The 21,595-nt window shown below is 59.4% G+C and overlaps 1 protein-coding gene across 2 annotated transcripts in view; it reads left to right on the forward strand.

The window, feature by feature from the left end:
- The window catches only part of AEBP1 (AE binding protein 1), a 29,375-nt gene extending 7,882 nt beyond the window's left edge, over positions 1 to 21,493 (forward strand). For both annotated transcript variants that reach the window (XM_074939920.1, XM_074939921.1), the window contains 20 exons: positions 5,967 to 6,032; positions 9,355 to 9,426; positions 9,791 to 9,862; positions 10,562 to 10,657; positions 11,660 to 11,746; positions 12,375 to 12,464; positions 12,898 to 12,990; positions 13,584 to 13,658; positions 14,126 to 14,235; positions 14,333 to 14,472; positions 15,368 to 15,452; positions 15,925 to 16,069; positions 16,601 to 16,689; positions 17,374 to 17,497; positions 17,814 to 18,010; positions 18,303 to 18,482; positions 18,749 to 19,091; positions 19,610 to 19,749; positions 19,834 to 19,933; positions 20,445 to 21,493. In XM_074939920.1, the coding sequence (XP_074796021.1) occupies positions 5,967 to 6,032; positions 9,355 to 9,426; positions 9,791 to 9,862; positions 10,562 to 10,657; positions 11,660 to 11,746; positions 12,375 to 12,464; positions 12,898 to 12,990; positions 13,584 to 13,658; positions 14,126 to 14,235; positions 14,333 to 14,472; positions 15,368 to 15,452; positions 15,925 to 16,069; positions 16,601 to 16,689; positions 17,374 to 17,497; positions 17,814 to 18,010; positions 18,303 to 18,482; positions 18,749 to 19,091; positions 19,610 to 19,749; positions 19,834 to 19,933; positions 20,445 to 21,013 (2,873 nt within the window). In that variant the 3' untranslated portion in view covers positions 21,014 to 21,493. The remainder of the gene's footprint in view (positions 1 to 5,966; positions 6,033 to 9,354; positions 9,427 to 9,790; positions 9,863 to 10,561; positions 10,658 to 11,659; positions 11,747 to 12,374; positions 12,465 to 12,897; positions 12,991 to 13,583; positions 13,659 to 14,125; positions 14,236 to 14,332; positions 14,473 to 15,367; positions 15,453 to 15,924; positions 16,070 to 16,600; positions 16,690 to 17,373; positions 17,498 to 17,813; positions 18,011 to 18,302; positions 18,483 to 18,748; positions 19,092 to 19,609; positions 19,750 to 19,833; positions 19,934 to 20,444) is intronic.
- Positions 21,494 to 21,595: the final 102 nt, after the last annotated feature.

Here is a 21,595-nt window from a genome sequence, read left to right on the forward strand (position 1 = left end):
GTCGTGGCCCCCCTGCCTAGGAGCTGGACCTGCTGATGGTGTCAGAGCAGATAGGGACTACTCATTTTTACTGGCCAGCCGCCAGGGTTCCTGGGTGCTGAGCAAGGCGACCCAGTGCCTTGCATTCTGCGACTCAGTACTGGGTCGCGACCCGAAGTTTGAAAACCACTGCTGTAGATGGACAAAGTGGGTGAAGTCTTTTATTGGACCAACTTCAATTGGTGAGAGAGACGAGTTATAGACCAACCCCACTTCTGTCCATTGTGCAACAGTTTGCAATACGGCCTCTGTGTTAAGTAGAATCATAGAATATCAGGGTTGGAAGGGACCTCAGGAGGTCATCTAGTCCAACCCCCTGCTCAAAGCAGGACCAATCCCGAACTAAATCATCCCAGCCAGGGCTTTGTCAAGCCTGACCTTAAAAATATCTAAGGAAGGAGATTCCACCACCTCCCTAGGTAACCCATTCCAGTGCTTCACCACCCTCCTAGTAAAAAATTTTTTCCTAATATCCAACCTAAACCTCCCCCATTGCAACTTTTGAGACCATTACTCCTTGTTCTGTCATCTGCCACCACTGAGAACAGTCTAGATCCATCCTTTTTGAAACCCCCTTTCAGGTACTTGAAAGCAGCTATCAAATCCCCCCTCACTCTTCTCTTCCGCAGACTAAACAATCCCAGTTCCTTCAGCCTCTCCTCATAAGTCATGTGTTCCAGTCCCCTAATCATTTTTATTGCCCTCCGCTGGACGCATTCCAATTTTTCCACATCCTTCGTGTAGTGTGGGGCCCAAAACTGGACAGTACTCCAGATGAGGCCTCACCAATGCTGAATAGAGGGGAACGATCACGTCCCTCGATCTGCTGGCAATGCCCCTACGTATACAGCCCAAAATGCCATTGGCCTTCTTGGCAACAAGGGCACACTGTTGACTCATATCCAGCTTCTCGTCCACTGTAACCCCTAGGTCCTTTTCTGCAGAACTGCTGCCGAGCCATTCAGTCCCTAGTCTGTAGCGGTGCATGGGATTCTTCCATCCTAAGTGCAGGACTCTTAGTAAGATCGGTCAGTAGTAACCGAGCGTGCTGTAACGATGCTGGTTCTGGCGGGACCCAACGGAGCGTGCCAATTCAGGACAAACTGGTTCAAGCAGGGCAGTCACAGCCCGCGGCTGGGGTTTCTGTGCACACCAAGGCAAACCAAACCAGCCAGACAGAGAAGACTTTGGTTTTCCCTGTGGATTTAGATTTTAGATTCTAAAGGATTGGCAGCAGCTTGATTTGTGGGTAAGATCTGATTTGTATATTGACCTGGGTCTGGGGCTTGGTCCTTTGGGATCGAGAGAACCTTTTTTCTTTTACTGGGGTATTGGTTTTCCTAACCATTTGTCCCCATAACGGTGGGGTGATACTGGGAAACTGGAGTGTCTAGGGGAATTGCTTGTGTGACTTGTGGACATCCTTGGTTCTGTCTTACTGAAGCAAGTATTGGTGTATAACAGAAATGGTTTATCAAAGTCATGTTCACTAACAGGATTGAATCTCCTTAAAAAGAAAAGGAGGACTTGTGGCACCTTAGAGACTAACAAATTTATTTGAGCATAAACTTTCATGAGCTACAGCTCACTTCATCGGATGCTGTAACTCACGAAAGCTTATGCTCAAATAAATTTGTTAGTCTCTAAGGTGCCACAAGTCCTCCTGTTCTTTTTGCGGATACAGACTAACACAGCTGCTACTCTGAATCTCCTTACAAACTCAAGGTAAAACTTGTTTAGAACAATAGTGGATTGGATCTGCTTTTGCAGCATGGGTCCTGTATGTCTCATGTGATCTTGCCAAGAGCGAAAGAACATAGCTACAAACTCTGGCAAATGTTTGAAACCCAATTAACATCAACTTAATGTAGATATTGCTGTTGTTTATAGGACAGGAATCTTGGCATTTAGCCATGAAAGCAATATGGTAGTGTGCCTCAGTTTCCCTTTTCATACAGCACATCAGGTCTGGAACGTCTTTTCCCCTGTGAAAAGTTCCAGTACTGTTCACAGGCATTAACTGAAACATCACTATAACAAGGCCTTTTAACACAAAGTGGGTTCTCATGTATTCCTTTTAACGTGTTCAAGGGATTTTCCAAAAGATTAGGCACATTGGACATTTTTACAGTTTTTGGTAGTAGCAACACATTAGTTACAAAAATTACCATGAGCAATAACAACAAATTCATTGCAAGTGTCCATCTACATTCATGTTTGTTATTCCACACCTTTGGCTCAATACCATTGGGGTTTGGGCCTTTTAGGGTCAGCCTGTGGCTTCCCTTTGCAGAATTAAGGTCTCTCTTTCCCCCTTGTCCTGAAGGATCAAACCCTGATTTCTCTTGCTTAACAGAATTCACTGGCTGGTTGGGCGTGTTCTCTGTGCTAACAGCTATTAGCAAGTCCTTCTTCTCCCTGCCAGCCAAGTAATTTGCATTACCACAGACAGGAGCCAGTTCGCCAGTTTTCAGATCCTTAACTGCTACCAATTCCACGGCTGGACTCTGTCTTCGAGAGATACCATCCATTTTCACTCATCAGCTAGGCTCCAGGTTCTGTTGTCCTTTCCTTACCAACCTCTGCTTCCACATGGAATTAGATGTTAAGTTCACTGAGAGACTACAGGTCATATCCAAAGTGTCTGGAGATGAGAGTAGACCTGCATTCTCGAGAGATTAACTGCCCAGCTGTTCTGCTCTGGCGACTCAGCTACCCAGTCTTCCCTCCGAACCTGAGACACCGGCTGTTCACTCACAGAATCAGCATGGAGACATTCCTCTCTCAACAACCTTGTCTCCCCAACAAGCTGGCCCAACACAGCCACTTGGTTAGAGGACTGTTCAACTTTCTTAACAGCTTTCACTTCATCTGAGCCCTTCTCAAAGCTCTCCACACTGGATGCTTCAATAGGAAAGTGAGTGGATCCATTCACAACCGAAAATTTCTGCCTGTTAGGACCTGAAATGTTCTTGATTAAATGACTTTCACACTCTTCAGTTGCAGTAAACTGCTTGCAAAGACTCCATGAGGATTCCTTTCCCGAGGAGCTTTTCTAAGCAGCAATTCACCCCACACAGAAATTCTTCAATCTCCATTTGTAGATAGGCTTGGGCTTGGTCGATCTCAGAGAAATGCCTCCCACCAGCTAATGAGGCAATTACAGCCTGACTTCTAGGCCAGGGATGCTGATCTTCATGCAGCCTTGAAATCACCACAAATGTGGCCAACCCTGTTCTTTTTCACTCCATTCGCTCCAGTTGACCTTGGGTATAGTTCTGGAGTCCTGTAAGCACCCTATGGCAAAATGCACTGGACCAGCTTTGCAAAATGTAGGAATTGCTCCCCCTTCAGGCACAAGTTTTGCTTGCAGGTGTTTTTAAGGTTTTGGTGCCCTCCTGAAAGACGTCCTCTGCCTTGTCTAAGAGGTTTGTTTTGGGCCAGAGTCCATACAGTTTTGTAAATCTGCTGGGATTTTGAAATCAACGGGAATTAGGTGCCTAAATAACATGGGAGGATCTGAACCTTTTATGCTCTGCTGTCCACCTGAATCTCTCTCAGCCACTCTCCGTCAAATAATACCTGACCCTCTCGCCTCACATCCGAGAGGTTTAACAGAACACATTTGTATGTTGCGTTCAGTGTAATAACCGCCAGGGGGGTGAGGATTTCCCCTGTGTATGTTTTTAGTAGCATCGAGTATTCTGCAACTTCCCCTCTTTAAAGAGCCTTGGATTATCCGACACAGACATGGCAGACCCGGTTTCCAGATCCATTTGATGTCTTGTTCCGTCCATGTGAAAAGACCTTTATTGTTACACAAACTGTTGGAGAGATAGAGATGGAATTGGAAAAGGTTCAGCAAAGGGCAACAAAAATGATTAGGGGTATGGAACGACTTCCGTATGAGGAGAGATTATTAAGACGGGGACTTTTCAGCTTGGAAAAGAGGCGACTAAGGGGGATATGATAGAGGTCTATAAAATCATGACTGGTGTGGAGAAAGTAAATAAGGAAGTGTTATTTACTCCTTCTCATAACACAAGAACTAGGGTCACCCAATGAAATTAATAGGCGGCAGGTTTAAAAGAAACAAAAGGAAGTATTTCTTCATATAACGCACAGTCAACCTGTGGAACTCCTTGCCAGAGGATGCCAAGATTATAACAGGGTTCAAAAAAGAACTAGATAAGTTCATGGAGGATAGGTCCATCAATGGCTATTAGCCAGGATGGGCAGGGATGGTGTCCCTAGCCTCTGTTTGCCGGAAGCTGGGAATGGGCAACGGCATGAATCACTTGATGATTCCCTGTCCTGTTCATTCCTTTGGGGCACCTGGCCCTGGCCACTGTTGGAAGACAGGACACTGGGCTAGTTGGACCTTTGGTCTGACCCAGTCTGGCCGCTCTTATGTTCTTATGCCCCAGCATTTTCTGCGGACTCCATGCTGTCACCGGCAAGCTGACGAAAATCCCCGGGCTTCTCCTTGTGAGATGGTGGTTGTGCGTTTTGCACATCACCCTGTCTGCGCCCCAGTTTGTTGCAGCCCTTTGCACGGAGGAACTGCTTGCCACAGCAAGAGCATGCAGCCAGAGTGCTGTCCATTTTGGGCTGACCTCCCATTTATTTGGTGCCTGGGTGCTGTTGCAGCTCCCTGGCATTTTTAGCAGCTCTCTCCATCGATCACACAATTTCTAGTGCACAGCTGAGGGTTAAACCAACCTCAGTCAATTGCTCCATCTTGCAAACCGCACAGTAACTGAACACCCCATTGAAACGCTCTCCAAACTGACAATGCTCCGTTAATTTCCTCAACGCAGCCGCAAATTTGGGAATGGCTGTTTGGTTCTATTTATAAAAGCGGAAACACTCCGTGGTGCCCAGGGGCCTAGGGGGGAGGCGATTTGGGAGAATTTCCACAACCTCAGCAAACATCTGCTGAGTAAGAGAAGCCTGGAGGGTTGTGTTCCAGCTTGTAAGATTTAGCCCCCCCCCCCTTCCACGCAGTAAAACCACCACTTTAGTCATCTCAGTTGTACCATTAGCTATTTCGTGCTGTTCCACTCAGGCATAGAGCTGGTCCAGTCCCCTCCAGGGCTGCATTTTCCCCAAACAGCCAGATGTTTTAAAACCCTTTCCCTGCAGGACCAGTTTCCATCTCTCTCTGTTGCTGGATTAGGGTCCCCTCCACATTGCCAGTTGTTGGGTCTGTTGCCCATTACCCAGCATACAGCAAGAGTCCGAAGGAACAATACGGGCCTAGAGGGTTCTGGATAAACTCGTCTGCTAATTGCACACATCACGCCCAGCCCAGCTACACGCGTGCCATGGGCCTGGTTCCTGGAGCAGAGAAGACAGGGAGTGTCCCTAGCTAATTCCGCGGCGCTCCAGGCCCCACCCGCCCCTACTGGGAGCGCGGGCGGCTCCGGAGAGAGTTCTAGGAGAATCTGGAGCTCTGGGTTCCGTCCATCGACCTGCATGGCGGGGGAAACATGACGAGCATACGGTCCCTGGGTGCTGAGCAACCCCCCTCTGGCACCAGCCACTGAGCCCCACGCTGGGTACCAAGCACTTAGCCCCTCAGGGACTGTCCCGGCCGGGTACCGAGCGCCTACTCCCCCCCCCCCCGGGACTGTCCCGGCCGGGTGTCGAGCGCCTACTCCCCCCCGGGACTGTCCCCACCGGATACTGAGTCTCTCCCTGCAGGGATAAGGACCATGTGCCTTCCCCAGGCCCTGAGAGGTCCTCCTCCTCCCGGCAGGGTGGCGCTGAGCCCTTTGCCCAGCCTGGTCCATGTGCAGCCTGAACCCCTGCCATGCGACTCTCCCCACAGTGATCAAGAGAGCTGTTCGGTCCCAGCCCCATGCCCTCCCGCCCCTCCCCAGCCCCCAGCCCAGCGCTCTGAACTCCTGCCCTGTGTTTTCCAGATGGATTTCCTGAGGAGACGGCTGAGCCGCACTGGGCTGAAGAACAGGAGCCGGGGAGCCGCCGGAGTAAGAGCGATTCCGGGAGGGGGGGTGGAGGTTGCGGGGGGATCCCCCCATTGCAGCTAGTGCCCTGGCACTTCTCCCAGGCTTGGCCCCATCTCCCTAGGACACAGGAGCCTGGACCCCGGCCAGAGCTGGAGCAGCTTGGCGAGCGTTGGGGGGAACAGCATGTGAGGGTGGCACATGGGCAGGGCCTCCCCTGGGATAGCTCTTGGGGTGTGCTATAGACCGCCGGCATCTAATTTGGATATGGATAGAGCCCTTTTTAATGTTTTTAATAAAGTAAAGACTAATGGAAACTGCGTGATCATGGGAGACTTTAACTTCCCAGCTATAGACTGGAGGACGAGTGCTAGTTATAATAATAGGGCTCAGATTTTCCTAGATGCGATAGCTGATGGATTTAGTTGGGGATCGGTCCTGCTTTGAGCAGGGGGTTGCACTAGATGACCGCCTGAGGTCCCTTCCAACCCTGATATTCTATGATTCTATGATTCCCTCACCAAGTAGTTGCTGAACCGACTAGAGGGGATGCCATTCTAGATTTGGTTTTGGTGAGTAGTGAGGACCTCATAGAAGAAATGGTTGTAGGGGACAATCTTGGTTCAAGTTATCATGAGCTAATTCAGTTCAAACTGAATGGAAGGATCAACAAAAATAAATCTGCGACTAGGGTTTTTGATTTCGAAAGGGCTGACTTTCAAAAATTAAGGAAATTAGTTAGGGAAGTGGATTGGACTGAAGAACTTATGGATCTAAAGGCGGAGGAGGCCTAGAATTACTTTAAGTCAAAGCTGCAGAAGCTATCGGAAGCCTGCATCCCAAGAAAGGGGAAAAAATTCACAGGCAGGAGTTGCAGACCAAGCTGGATGAGCAAGCATCTCGTAGAGGTGATTAAGAAAAAGCGGAAAGCATACGGGGAGTGGAAGATGGGAGGGATCAGCAAGGAAAGCTACCTTATTGAGGGCAGAGCATGTAGGGATAAAGTGAGACAGGCTAAAAGTCAAGTAGAGTTGGACCTTGCAAAGGGAATTAAAGCCAATAGTAAAAGGTTCTATAGCCATATAAATAATAATAAGAAAACCAAGAAAGAAGAAGCGGGACCGCTCAGCACTGAGGATGGGGTGGAGGTCAAGGATAATCTAGGCATGGCCCAATATCTAAACAAATACTTTGCCTCAGTCTTTAATAAGACTAAAGAGGATCTTAGGGATAATGGTACATGACAAATGGGAATGAGGATATGGAGGTAGACATTACCATATTTGAGGTAGAAGCGAAACTCAAACAGCTTAATGGGACTAAAGCAGGGGGCCCCGATAATCTTCGTCCAAGAATATTAAAGGAACTGGCGCATGAAATTGCAAGCCCATTAGCAAGAATTTGTAATGAATCTGTCAACTCAGGGGTTGTACCGTATGACTGGAGAATTGCTAACATAGTTCCTGTTTTTAAGAAAGAGGAAGAAAAGTGATCCGGGTAACTATAGGCCTGTTAGTTTGACATCTGTAGCATGCAAGGTCTTGGAAAAAATTTTGAAGGAGAAGGTAGTTAAGGACATTGAAGTCAATGGTAAATGGGACAAAATACAATATGGTTTTACGAAAGGTAGATCGTGCCAAACCAACCTGATCTCCTTCTTTGAGAAAGTAACAGATTTTTTAGACAAAGGAAACGCAGTGGATCTAATTGACCTAGATTTCAGTGAGGCGTTTGATACCGTGCCACATGGGGAATTATTAGTTAAAGTGGATAAGATGGGGATCAATAGGAAAATTGAAAGGTGGATAAGGAATTGGTTAAAGGGGAGACTACAGCGGGTCCTACTGGAAGGTGAACTGTCAGGCTGGAGGGAGGTTACCAGTGGAGTTCCTCAAGGATCGGTTTTGGGACCAATCTTATTTAATCTTTTTATTACTGACCTTGGCACAAAAAGCGGGATAAAGTGCTAATAAAGTTTGCAGATGATACAAAGCTGGGAGGTATTGCCAATTTAGAGAAGGACCGGGATATCATACAGGAGGATCTGGATGACCTTGTAAACTGGAGTAATAGTGATAGGATGAAATTTAATAGTGAGAAGTGTAAGGTTATGCATTTAGGGATTAATAACAAGAATTTGAGTTATAAGCTGGGGATGCATCAATTAGAAGGAACGGAGGAGGAGAAGGACCTTGGAGTATTGGTTGATCATAGTATGACTTTGAGCCTCCAGTGTGATATGGCTGTGAAAAAAGCTAATGCGGTCTTGGGATGCGTCAGGCGAGGTATTTCCAGTCGAGATAAGGAGGTTTTAGTACCATTCTACAAGGCACTGGTGAGACCTCACCTGGAATACTGTGTGCAGTTCTGGTCTCCCATGTTTACAAAGGATGAATTCAAACTGGAACAGGTACAGAGAAGGGCTACTCGGATGATCCGGGGAATGGAAAACTTGTCTTATGAAAGGAGACTCAAGGAGCTTGGCTTATTTAGCCTAACCAAAAGAAGGTTGAGGGGAGATACGATTGCTCTCTATAAATATATCAGAGGGATAAATACCGGAGAGGGAGAGGAATTATTTAAGCTCAGTACCAATGTGGACACAAGAACAAATGGATATAAACTGGCCACCGGGAAATTTAGACTTGAAATTAGACGAAGGTTTCTAACCATCAGAGGAGTGAAGTTTTGGAAGAGCCTTCCAAGGGAAGCAGTGGGGGCAAAAGATCTGTCTGGCTTTAAGATTAAACTCGATAAGTTTATGGAGGAGATGATATGATGGGATAACATGATTTTGGTAATTAATTGATCTTTAAATATTCATGGTAAATAGGCCCAATGGCCTGTGATGGGATATTAGATGGGGTGGGATCTGAGTTACTACAGAGAATTCTTTCCTGGATATCTGGCTGGTGAATCTTGCCCATATGCTCAGGGTTCAGCTGATCGCCATATTTGGGTTCGGGAAGGAATTTTCCTCCAGGGCAGATTCGAGGAGGCCCTGGAGGTTTTTCGCCTTCCTCTGTAGCACGGGTCACAGGTCACTTGCTGGAGGATTCTCTGCTCCTTGAAGTCTTTAAACCACGATTTGAGGACTTCAATAGCTCATACATAGGTGAGAGGTTTTTCGCAGGAGTGGGTGGGTGAGATTCTGTGGCCTGCGTTGTGCAGGAGGTCGGACTAGAGGATCATAATGGTCCCTTCTGACCTAAATATCTATGAATCTATGTGGGCCATGCAGCGAGCGGGCAGCTGGATGCGGGCAGGGGTGGCTGCAGAGGCTCTGGTGCAGCGGGAAGGTGCCCGGCCCAGAGGACCCCTCCCAGCCAACGGGTTTTGTTCCTAGATGAGTTCCAGGAGCCCCCGACAGAGCCGTGGGAGCCCGGCAGGGAGGACCGGAGACCGGCGCCCGACTCCGGTGAGTGCTCGTCAGCTGCGTGGGGCCTGCCCCCTGGCCGTGTGCCCCTCAGTTCCTTGTCCTGAAGCCAGAGCCCTTTCCAGGGCGCCCCGCTGCATCCCCTTGGCCTCGGGGAGCCAGGAGAGTCTCCAGGAGCCCCCAGCTCTGGCACATCCCATGGGAGCCTGGGGGGGGCTCCCCTAGGGCCCACAGTCCTGGTGCAGCCTCCCAGATGGGGCTGTAGCAATGACTGCGCTGCCCTCTCCTGCCCGCTGTTTGGCTCCAGCCTGGCACAGCAGAGAGCAGCCCCTGCCGTGTCCTGCCCCAGCCTGGCCCCTTGCCCTCGCGGGCAGCAGCTGCTGACTGTGTCTGTCTCTCCCCGCAGTGATGACGGAAGAGCCCGAGCCGCCCACGCTGGACTATAATGAGCAGATCGAGCGGGAGGATTACGAGGACTGTACGGGGCTGCTGCTGCCTCCCCGCGGCCCCTCCGCCCAGACCCTCGCTCCCCGGCTGGGCCCTGGCCCCCCGGGGACAGCCCTGCCCTAGAGCAAGTGCAACCCTGGGACCCCCCCACACCAAGGAGAAGGGGCCTGCCTGCGACCCCCAATGCTCCCCTGGGATGGGGCAGCCTCACCCCCTAAGCCCCTGACCCCCAGTGCTGCACAGCCCCATCCCCTGTGCCCCAGGCCCCCCAGCACTCCCCTGGGGCTGCAGTGAGGGGCCTGGGCCACAGAACGGCCCCTGCCCAACAGCCGGGGACGGAGCAGAGCCCGGAGCCCCAGCACTGGGATCCTGTAAGATGGCTCTTAAACACCTGACACCCCTCGGGCCAAAGTCCCACGGGGCCTGAGCTCCTGTGCCCGGCATCAGGGCTGAGCAGGGGCAAAAGGGTCCCTTTGGACTTGGGACAGGGGTCAGTGATGCCCACGGAGCCAGGCAGGGAGGATTGGGCCCACAGTCCCTGTGTGGGGAGGACGATGACGAGGGGTGCTTCCTCTTGCCAGCCCTTTCCGCCCACTCTGGACACATCAGCCACTTGTCCCCTCATGCCACGTGAGAGCCCCCTGCTGCATCCCCAGGAGAAACCCCCTGGTTGGAGCCCCCTCTCCCTCCTGCAGCAGGACAGTGACAAACCTACGTTCCTTCCCCCCAGTCGAATACGTCCGGCGGCAGAAGAAACCCAAGAAACCTCTGAGCAGGAAGACACCCGAGAGGCCGCCGTTGGAGGTGGAGGAGAAGCCAAGTCCAAGTATGTTTCCTACGGCCCAGAGTCTTCCCCAGCCAGGGAGAAAGGGGGCTGGGGAACAGGCAGGGAAGAAAACCCCCTGAGTGAGCCACCCCCGGAAAGGCCTAAGGCTGCATCGGTGCAGAGGCTGTTGTGTTCACCAGCACCAAACCGGAGGGACCAGGGAGCCATCCCCCCTCCCTCCACTTTTTAACAAAAGACACATTAGTGCAGAATTCATGTCCTCTGCAGATTGTTTTTCCCCCGCAGAATAATAGTCTGCTGCGGAGGCGCTGCAATTACACCTTTCGCCCACCAGGGGCTGCTGTGGCACCAGAAGAAAGGGCAGCTGGCTCAGCCAGCCGCGGGGAGGGAGGGGGCACTTTGGCCTTGGGCCCCTCCCCCTTCTACAAAGGTTCCGGTGCCCTGGGCCATGTGCCCGCTAGTCGGAGAGGTGCCCGCTCCTCGTGCCCAGCCCCCCCCCATGCAAAGAAGCACCTCCCCGCTGCTTGGGTGTCAGGGCCCTTCCCACGGGACCCCCAGGCTCTGCTGCACGGGGAGCCGCAGGGGTGGTGCCCTTGGGGCGACTTGCCCAGGCTCAACGAGACCCTTGGACTCTGCTTCTGCCCCTTAGCCACCCATCTGTGACCCACATAGCCTGGGAGAAGGACCTGCTCAGTGCGGGAGGGGCTGGGGTGCTCCCACACCGGGGTTATTCTGGCCCCCCTGCAAAGTCCCCCAGGGACCAGTGAAGCAGAGGTGCAATTTAGGGCAGCCCTCAGGTCTGCTCCAGCCACTGTCCCTGAATTCGCCTCAGAGTACCTCATACCCAGGCCTAGCGCCCTATAATGTCACAGACCATTGGGCAGGGTTGGACCATGATCTGTCCTCTGAACAGCCCCCTGCCTGCCCTGTCGGAGGGTCTTTCCTGGGCTAAGTCCCCCCAGCCCTGGCAGCTCTCCTCCAGGGGGGCCTGGCTGTACCCGCCTCCCTGGGTCTCACGCAGCCTCTCTTCTCCCCCTGCAGAGCCGCCCATGGAGCCCCCCACCCTGCCCCCCGAGCGGGACTACGATGAGGAGCTGCCCCTGGCACCACTGCCGGACTATGACGACAGTGAGTGTCGGCTGCCTCAGGATGGGCCCCCGGCCCCCAAAACCCAGCCTCCTCCCCCGCCAGCACTCAGCCCCTGCCCTCCCCGCAGCACCCTGCCTCTCCCCACCCCTGCAGCTCTCTGTCCCCCTCTCCCCTGCTCCAGACCCCACAGCTCTCTGCCCCCTCCCGTCTCCCTGCCCTACACTCAGGTGCCATTGGCCCCCCTCCACAGCCCTGGCCCGCATACGAACCTGCTCCCACCCCCACCATGGCCTGGCCTGCCACCCAGCCAGTGCATGCAGGCCCAGTCAGCATGGCGGGGCTTAGGCCAGCCGGAGGAGATCTGGCCTCCCCAGGAGCTAACAGAGGCTCCAGCCCCTGTTAGAACCAGCAGCCAGGGAGTCCCAGCTGGGGGGGCCGTGACTCTGGGCAGGGCTGAGGTCCTGCGGGGAGGGATGCCCCGTGCCCACACGGCCCAGCCTGGGTGCACGCCGGCCCAGTGCCACGCCCTGTGGCATCCCCGGCAGGGCCGATCCCTGGCGTGTTCTCCCCCACTTCCCGCTGCGTTCGGAGGCAGCATCCCTGTGTGCATCCCCCCAGGGTGCTGTCACCCAGCCGGCCCCTCAGTGCGCCCCGCTCTCGCCCACAGTGGAATACGGCCTGCCCCAGCCCAAGAAGTTCCCCAGCAAGAAAGAGGGTGAAGGCGAGATGGAAACGGATGAGGAGCGACTCAAGCCAGGTAAGGAGAGGGCTGCCCACGATGGGGTGGGGCAGGGCACACAGGGGGAGGGTCCAGGCACATGGGGCAGAGCCAGATTCATTGTGGAAGAGTCTGGACACATGGGGCAGGGCCAGGTGAATTGTGGGAGGGGCCAGGGACATGGGGCGGGGCCAGGTGAATTGTGGGTGGGGCCAGGGACATGGGGCGGGGCCAGGTGAATTGTGGACGGGACTAGATATGCTGACCATGCATGCATTCCCCAGTAGAGCAAACCCCTGGCCATGTGGGCTCCCTTCTCCCAGCTGGCCAGTGCTGCTGGCTGCCCCCGGGGATCCCCCGGGACACAGTGTTCAAGCGGCCGGGGCAGAAGGAACCCACCAGCCTGGTCTAACCCTCCCTCCCTCCTCGGCCACACTGACCTTGACCCTGCCCCTCTCCCCTCCTGGAGCAGGGAAGCCCAAGAAAGGCGGCAGCAGCAAGGAGGAGGAGGAGGTGGACACGGAGGATGACAAGTGGGCGGAGGAGAAGACCAAGGAGCGGAAAGGTGAGTGCGGAGCTGCCTCCCCAAACCACGTCTCTCCTGGCTGGGGCCCAGCTCCGGGGCACCGCACCCAGAATCCCGCCCAGCTCCGGGGCACCATACCCAGAATCCCGCCCAGCTCCGGGGCACCGCACCCAGAATCCCGCCCAGCTCCGGGGCACCGCACCCAGAATCCCGCCCAGCTCCAGGGCACCGTACTCAGGACTTTCAGCGGGAGCCGACCCTGGAGCACTGTACTCAGGACCCACAGTTGGGCCCGGCCCTGGAGCACTGTGCCCAGGACCCACAGTGGGGCCCGCTCTCCAGCCTGGCCCTGCCTAGGTAATTCCAGGTGCTCTTGCCAGGCTGGCTTGAGTTAGAGAAACGCGCACACGGTTCCCCCCACCCCCACCCCCTCTGCCCTTCCCAGCCCCTTCCCCCTCGGCTGCTCTGGCCCTGCTCCGCTGCCAAGGGGTGCGGGGCAATGGGCCCCTGTCCCACCTCTTCTCCGTGCCCCTTCCTGGCACCCTCAGTGCCTGCCCAGAGCAGGGGGCGCAGCCCCAGCCACGGCATCCTCCCGCTGCCTCTCACTAACCCCCCACCCCAACCACCTGCAGGGAAGCCGAAGAAGCCGGGAGGGAAGAAGTGGGAGACAGATGAGGACGAATGGACGCCCCCGGAGGAGAAAACAAGTGAGTGACCCTGTGCCAGGGGCCCAGCCCGCCAGCCAGGCATGCAGGGGCGGGGGTCAGAGCCACGTGCCCCCTTTGGAGAGAAGGGGCAGGAATGATGAAGGGGCAGGAGGGTGAGTGAGGCCAGTTTGCCCAGGGCTGGGAGATGCAGAAACTGGGCACGGCCCCTGGCAGCCAAGCTGCCCGAGCCTCAGCACCTCTGCTGGGTTGGTGCCCACACTGGGCCCGAGGGCCTGACTGGCACCTGCTGCCCGGCAGGGGCCACGCCAGCTGCAAGGGGCAGAGAGCAGGGAGAACTCCGCCACCAGCCGCGGGCACAGCAGGGTTGCTCCCGGGCCGGGGGCAGCTGGGTGTGCGGGCGTGGCACTGAGCCGGGGAACCCGGGGGCCGGCAGGGAGCTGGGCTAGCGAGTCCCCTCCCCGTCCCCCCACCCGGGTCACGCGGCCGCTGCCCTCCCTGCCTTGCAGCGTGCCCCCCCATCGGGATGGAGTCCCACCGCATCGAGGACGACCAGATTCTGGCCTCGTCCATGCTCCGGCACGGCCTGGGCGCCCAGCGCGGGCGGCTCAACATGCAGGTAGGAGCAGCCCCACCCCCAGCCCCGGGGTGCCCCCACCTGCCATTGGCCTCAGGGCAGACCCTGCCCTCTCCCCTCTCCCTCTGCCCCCTCCCAGGCCGGCTCCAACGAGGACGATTTCTTCGACGGTGCCTGGTGCGCCGAGGACGACACCCGGGCTCACTGGATTGAGGTGGACACCAGGAGAACCACGAAATTCACAGGGGTCATCACACAGGGCCGGGACTCCCAGATCCAGTACGTACGGGCCGGGCCCTGGGGGGCTCCCAGATCCAGTACATATGGGCTGGGGGGTGTTCCAGATCCAGTACGTACGGGCCGGGCCCTTGGGGGCTCCCAGATCCAGTACATATGGGCTGGGGGGCTCCCAGATCCAGTATGTACGGGCCGGGCCCTTGGGGGGGCTCCCAGATCCAGTACGTATGGGCCAGGCTAGGGTTGCCAACTGTCTAATCACACAAACCCAAACACCCTTGCCCCGCCCCCTGCCCTGAGGCCCTGCCCCTTCTGCAAGGCCTCGCCCCACTCACTCCATTTCCCCTCTCTCCATCGCTCGCTCTCCCCTACCCTCACTCACTTTCACCTGGCTGGGGCAGGGCGTTAGGGTGCAGGAGGGGTTGCGGGCTCTGGGCTGGGGCTGAGGGGTTCGGCGTGAGGGAGGGGGCTGAGCCTGGGGCAGGGAGTTTGGGTGCAGGAGGAGGCTCAGGGGTGGGGTAGGGGGTTGGGGTGCAGGAGGGCTGAGGGGTTTGGGCTCTGGGAGGGAGTTTGGGTGCAGGAGGGGGCTCAGGGCTGGGGTTGGGGTGCGGGAGAGGTGAGGGGTGCGGGCTCTGGGAGGGAGTTTGGGTGCAGGAGGGGGCTCAGGGCTGGGGTTGGGGTGCGGGAGGGGTGAGAGGTGCAGGCTCTGGGAGGGAGTTTGGGTGCAGGAGGGGGCTCAGGGCTGGGGTAGGGGGCGCGGGAGGGGGTGTGGGCTCTGATGCTGCGATTCTGCCCTGCCTCCTGCTGCCTGGCTGTGTCCTGAGGCCAAGATCCCTGTCCTTGCCCCTGCCCTGCCCAGAGATTCCCTGCCCCGGCTGTGGCTGCCCCCAGCTGCCCCGGGGTGCTGAGTCCCCCCCCCGCGCTCTTGTCTCCCCAGCGATGATTTTGTCACCGCCTTCTACGTGGGCTTCAGCAACGACAGCCAGAACTGGGTGATGTACTCCAACGGCTATGAGGAGATGGTACGGACCCCCCCGCCCCTGCCGGGGGCTCCTGTCTGCCCCCCCAGCCCTGCCCCCACCCCGCCCAGGTGGCCTCCACCATCTCTGGGGCACAGCGGCTGTAACTCCGGCATGTGTCTGGGGCTGGGGGTCGGGTCTGTGGGGCACTGGCAGAGCTGGGGGGAGCTCAGGCCTGGGGGTTGGGATTGAGGGGCACTGGCAGGGCTAGGGGGAGAATCCCAGGCCTGGGGCTGGGGGTCGGGATTGAGGGGCACTGGCAGAGCTGGGGGGAGCTCAGGCCTGGGGGTCGGGATTGAGGGGCACTGGCAGGGCTAGGGGGAGAATCCCAGGCCTGGGGCTGTGGGTCGGGATTGTGGGGCACTGGCAGAGCATGGGGGGGCGGGGTTGCCCGGCACCCGCCTCCTTTGCCTGACCCCAGGGTCCGTGTGTCCTGGTGCCACCCCTGACGAGCCTATCGGGCCTCTCCCTGCAGCTCTTCCACGGCAACGTGGACAAGGACACGCCGGTGCTGACCGAGTTCCCGGAGCCCGTGGTCGCGCGCTTCATCCGGGTGTACCCGCAGATCTGGAACGGGAGCCTGTGCATGCGGCTGGAGGTGCTGGGCTGCCCCCTCTCCAGTAAGAGCCGGCCGCGGGCGGGAGGCGGCTCTGGGGAGCTGCGCGGGGCCTGGGCGCTGGGGCAGGAGGGACCCGATGGCGGGGGCAGAACAGACCTGAGAGCCCTGCATGGCCAGGCTGCTGCTGGGGGGCTCTAGGTCCTGCAGCCCCCAGCTCAACCCCCCACCCCCTGGTTGCAGGGACTCTGGGGACCCGGACTAGCACTGGGAGGGTCCTGCCCAGGAGGGAGCCCTGCCCTGGCTGAGCCCACCTGGACAGGGGGCTGGTCCCACACCAGAGCCCTTGGCAATGCCAGCGTGCTGAGCTCTCCAGCTGGCTGGGGCAGCTTGCTGCGAGGGGCTCTCCACTGCACCACCTGCCCGAGAGCCTCCATCACAGCACGGCCCCTCCCGGGCGCCAGGGTCCCCGCCTCGTGGCCCGTGCAGCGCTGAGTCCCCTCTGCCCCCAGCCCGCGCCGAGCCCCTCGCTCCCAGGCTCTGGGCGGGCGGGTCACGGCTGCGGGTCTGACCAGCGGCTCTGCCCCTTCCCCAGCCGTCAGCAGCTATTACAGCCAGCAGAACGAGGTGACGTCCACCGACAACCTGGACTTCCGCCACCACAGCTACAAGGACATGAGGCAGGTGTGTGTGCGACCCCCCCTGGGGACGGGGGCGCGGGTTCACCCCCCGGCGCGGCATTCACAGCCATTCCATGCGCACTGCACTGGCTCGGAGTCTCTGCCCGCTGCTGGTCCCGCAGGACAGCACCCAGCTCCTGGGGTGTTTCCAGGGAACCCCCTGCCCCCTCTGGGGGGGTTAGTGCTGCCCTGGCCTCCTGCCGCATTAGGCCCCGGCCCCTTGGCCAGGGCAAGTGCCCCCTCTCTGCAGCATTTCCCAGTGCTACAGCCGGCCCCGTGTCCCCAGCATCTTGGCCCCTCCCGGCAGAGTCATTGCCAGGGACTGGCCCCCCCCCGGCGTTCGGCTGACAGCGGGGATCGACCCTGGCTCCTCTCCCGCCCCAGCTCTGCTCACAGCCAGCAGCCGGGGGCCAGAGCTGCCTGGCGCCAGCCTGGGTAACATCAGCTGATTCCACGAGCCTCTTGGGGCGTCCGCTGCCGGCCCCGCTGTGCGTCCCAACAGCAGCGGCTCCCTGGCCTTTATTCCCCTCATGGGAGGGCAATTCAGCCCCCGCCCCCGCACCCCCTTGCCTTGTTGGCAGCATGGACTCCCCACCAAGGGCCCCTCCGTCCCCTCCCTGGAGCCACCCGGGGTTGGCAGGCGGGGCGGGCAGGCCTGGCCCCTCTAATGCCTCCCTGCTCCCTGCAGCTCATGAAGGTGGTGAACGAAGAGTGCCCCAGCATCACACGCATCTACAACATCGGCAAGAGTTCCCGCGGCCTGAAGATCTACGCCATGGAGATCTCGGACAAGCCGGGGGAGCATGAGCAGGGTGAGGCGGGGCCTGGGCTGGGGTTGGCCCGCCGGGGCATGGGCAACGGGGCAGGCAGACCTCTCCTACGTTAGCCACCGCCAGCCTGGGGATTTCCATGCAGCAAAGCAGCAGGCCAGCGAGGGGCCAGGAGCTGGTGGCACCAGGCTCCTGGGCATCTTGCCCTGCCAGCCCCCAGCGTGCCCCACCCCCAGGGATCGGAGGGCGTCTCTCCCTGCGCGGGGCGGAGGGACGCGGCGTCTCTCCGGCCTGCGGCTCCCCTGGACCTGGTGCGCTCTGGCGGGCATCGCCCTGACCCCGCGCCCTCTCCCCGCAGGGGAGCCCGAGTTCCGCTACACGGCCGGGCTGCACGGCAACGAGGTGCTAGGCCGCGAGCTGCTCTTGCTGCTGATGCAGTTCCTGTGCAAGGAGTACCAGGACGGGAACCCGCGTGTGCGCAGCCTGGTGACCGAGACCCGCATCCACCTCGTGCCCTCCCTCAACCCCGACGGCTACGAGATCGCCAGCCAGGCGGTGAGAGACCCCCCGTGGCATGACCCAGTTAGCAGGGACCTCAGCCTGGCGGTGTGCCTTGGGGCGATGCAGTGGGGTGGCTGGGTGCTGGGCATGGGGGCGGACCCTGCTGGGGGTTGGGCATTGGGGGCAGGGGTGATCCGGCATGGGGGAGGGTCCTGCTGATGCCGTGAGGGAATGGGGCAGGGGAAGCCGCGTTCAGCCCTTGGGGCATGGCAGTGTGTGGGGGGTGGGGCTGATGCCAGCTGCTGGGGGGGGCGTGCTGCTGAGCGGATCGTGCCCCTCCCCGCAGGGCTCGGAGCTGGGCAATTGGGCGCTGGGCCACTGGAACGAGGAAGGCTACGACATCTTCGAGAACTTCCCGGACCTGGCCAGCGTGCTGTGGGCGGCCGAGGAGCGGAAGTGGGTCCCGCACCGGGTCCCCAACCACCACATCCCCATCCCCGAGCACTACCTGGCCGAGGATGCCCACGTGAGTGCCTGTGGGGGCCCTGGCTCCCAGGAGGGTGGGGCGGCTGGGAACCCTGCCCGCAGGGCTAGGGGGGAAGGCGATGGCAGGGAGCGCTGTGATGGCATTTATGGGGAAACTAGTGGGCAGGGTGCCAGCCAATGCCCGGCCGTCTCATGGGGTGGGGATTAGCCACAGGGAGCAGGCAGGCGTGGCTGCTGGGCAGAGCGGGGCTCTGCCAGGGGCAGGAGGTGCCCACATGCCCTGGCTCTGTGCCCCCCCCCCCACAGGTGGCCGTGGAGGTGCGTGCCATCCTCGCCTGGATGGAGAAGACCCCCTTCGTGCTGGGAGCCAACTTCCACGGCGGGGAGAAGCTGGTGTCGTACCCCTACGACATGGCGCGGCCGCCCCCCGAGGGAGAGGGGGCGGTGGCACGCACGCTGGACGACTACGAGGACGAGAACCTGGAGGCACAGGAGACCCCCGACCACGCCATCTTCCGCTGGCTGGCCATCTCCTACGCCTCGGCTCACCTCAGCATGACCGAGACCTTCCGCGGGGGCTGCCACACCCAGGACATGACCAACGGCATGGGCATCGTCAGCGGCGCCAAGTGGCACCCCCGAGTCGGGAGTGAGTGGGGGTGTGTGGGGGGGTAATGCCACAGCAAACACCTGCCTGTCAGAGGTGCCGGGGCTGGGGAAACTAGGACAGACAGGGCTCCCTTTGGGAAGGGTGCCAACATCGCCCTCAGCCGGGCACACCCCCCCAGCCTCCATTGTGCTGGCCCTTCAGCTGGGTGCCCCCCACCCCACTCTAGCCTCACCCCCTCCAGAGCTTTGTCTGCAATGCCCCCCCGCCCCAGAACTCTCCGGGGATCCAGCCCCACCAGTGCTGGCAGGCGGGGATTGCTGAGCTGGTCTTTCTCACCGCCGTTCCCACCGCTCTGGCCTGCTTCACCCAGGCCAGGCACTCCCTCGGCTCAAGGGGGCACGCCCCAGAGGCTGGCATCACTGCGGCCATGCTGCCTGCCCCAGGGCCCCTGCCGGCCCCTCAGGAGGGGAATGATCCCCCTCACGGGCAGCACAGGAGGGCTCCAGCCCTTCCCCGGCCAGTGCTGACAGCCCGTCCCCCCTTCTCTGCCGGGCCAGGCCTGAACGACTTCAGCTACCTGCACACCAACTGCCTGGAGCTCTCCGTGTACCTGGGCTGCGACAAGTTCCCCCACGCCGGCGAGCTGCAGCAGGAGTGGGAGAACAACAAGGAGTCGCTGCTCACCTTCATGGAGCAGGTGGGCCGGGGGGGCCGAAGCGGGGGGTCTTGAGTGGGGGGGGGCCCTGCAGCAGCCCTGGGCTAACAGCCTTTCCCCCGGCAGGTGCATCGGGGCATTAAGGGGGTGGTGACGGACCAGCAGGGGGACCCCATTGCCAACGCCACCATCGCCGTGGGAGGAATCAACCACAACATGAAAACAGGTACGGCCACGTCCCCCGCTCCCCGCGGCGGGTCCCTGGGTGCCCCGACCTCTCCCCCACCTGCAACAGGTGCTGTTCCCTCCCCCCCAGGCACCCAGCCTCCCCACCCCCATGGTGAGCCCCCGGGTGTCCCCAACCTCCCCACCCCCACGCTGGGTGCTGTTCCCTCCCCCCCATCACCCAGCCGGCAATGGTGCTGTTCTCCCCTTCCCCCAAAGGGCACCCAGCCTGTGCCCTGACCCCGTAGCACACACCCGGCAGGGATCCTGCAGCAGCCGTAAGTGTCCCCGAGCTGGCCAGCCCCCCTCCAGCAGCCAAGGCTGGAGGTGCCCGGCTCTCAGTGGCAGGAGGGCCCTGACCCATGGGCACGCCTCTGAAAGGGCCCAGGGCAAGCAGGGGGCGTCCAGGCTAAGCCTCTTTCCAGAAGGGTGCTGACAACCCTGTGAGGTGCTGGGCAAACCCCCCCTGCCCCACGCGCTCCACTCACCCCCCTCCCCTCATGCCCTCGCAGCCAGCGGCGGGGATTACTGGCGCATCCTGAACCCGGGCGAGTACCGCGTGGTGGCCAGGGCCGAGGGCTACAACCCCAGCGTCAAAACCTGCAACGTCCTGTACGACATCGGCGCCACGCAGTGCAACTTCGTCCTCTCGCGCTCCAACTGGAAACGCATCCGGGAGATCATGGCCATGAACGGGAACCGGCCCATCCGGCGCATCCCGCCCGGCCGGCCCCTGACGCCCCGCGAGCGCATGCGGATGCGCCAGCGGATGCGCCAGCGGATGCGGCTCCGCCAACAGATGCGCCAGCGCATGCTGAATGCCGCCACCACCCCCGGCGCCCCCCCCACCACAGCCCCCCCCACCTCCCTCCCCTTCGCCTTCAGCAGCACCACCTTCACGCCCTGGAGCCAGCCGCCGCCCACCGCCACCACCTGGGAGACTGAGACCTACACCGAGCTGGAGACGGTGACGGAGACGGAGACGGAGCTGGAGACGGAGGCCAGGGCCTGGGAGGTGGGCACAGGGACCCTGCAGCCCCTGACCACGGCGGAGACCTACACCGTGAACTTTGGCGATTAGGAGGCGCTCCAGTCGCTGCTGCCTAAGGCCCAACCCAGATGCTAGCGCCCGGTGGCCAGCTCTCTGCCCGCGGCCAGCCGCCCTTTCCGCAGCTGCAGGCACCGTCATCGGCTTCTAGAGACCCGCGGCTCCGGGCAGCCGGCTGTCGCCCCAGCACTCACCCCCACCGGCCTCCTGCTTCCATGCCAGGCTCACCATGCTGCTTTCTAGGAGTCCAGGGATACGTAGCTGCCCGCAAGGGGCTGGGCATGTGGATGCTTGACCCTCCTGGGCAGGAAACGACGGGATCCCCTTGAGACCGGGCAGCCCCAGCAGCTGGCCAGGCTCAGGGAGGGTTGGTGTGGGACCCACCCTGTACCTCTGCACCGCCCAGCAGGGGGAGCTGGGACCCTCTCCAGGGCAGGGCCCAGGAGGCAGGGGCAATACAGCCCCACGGGCAGCTGGGTTCCTCCACGCGGTTCCTGTTACACGAATAAATCCAGCTACGTTGGTAAAGGTGCCAGCTTTGTCTTCTCTTGCCTTGCAGGGGGCGGCTTGGGGCCAAGGGGGTGCCCTGCATCAGGGAAGGAGGAGGATGGCTTG

This window comes from Natator depressus, chromosome 26 (assembly GCF_965152275.1).
Source record: "Natator depressus isolate rNatDep1 chromosome 26, rNatDep2.hap1, whole genome shotgun sequence".
NCBI lineage: Eukaryota > Metazoa > Chordata > Testudines > Cheloniidae > Natator > Natator depressus.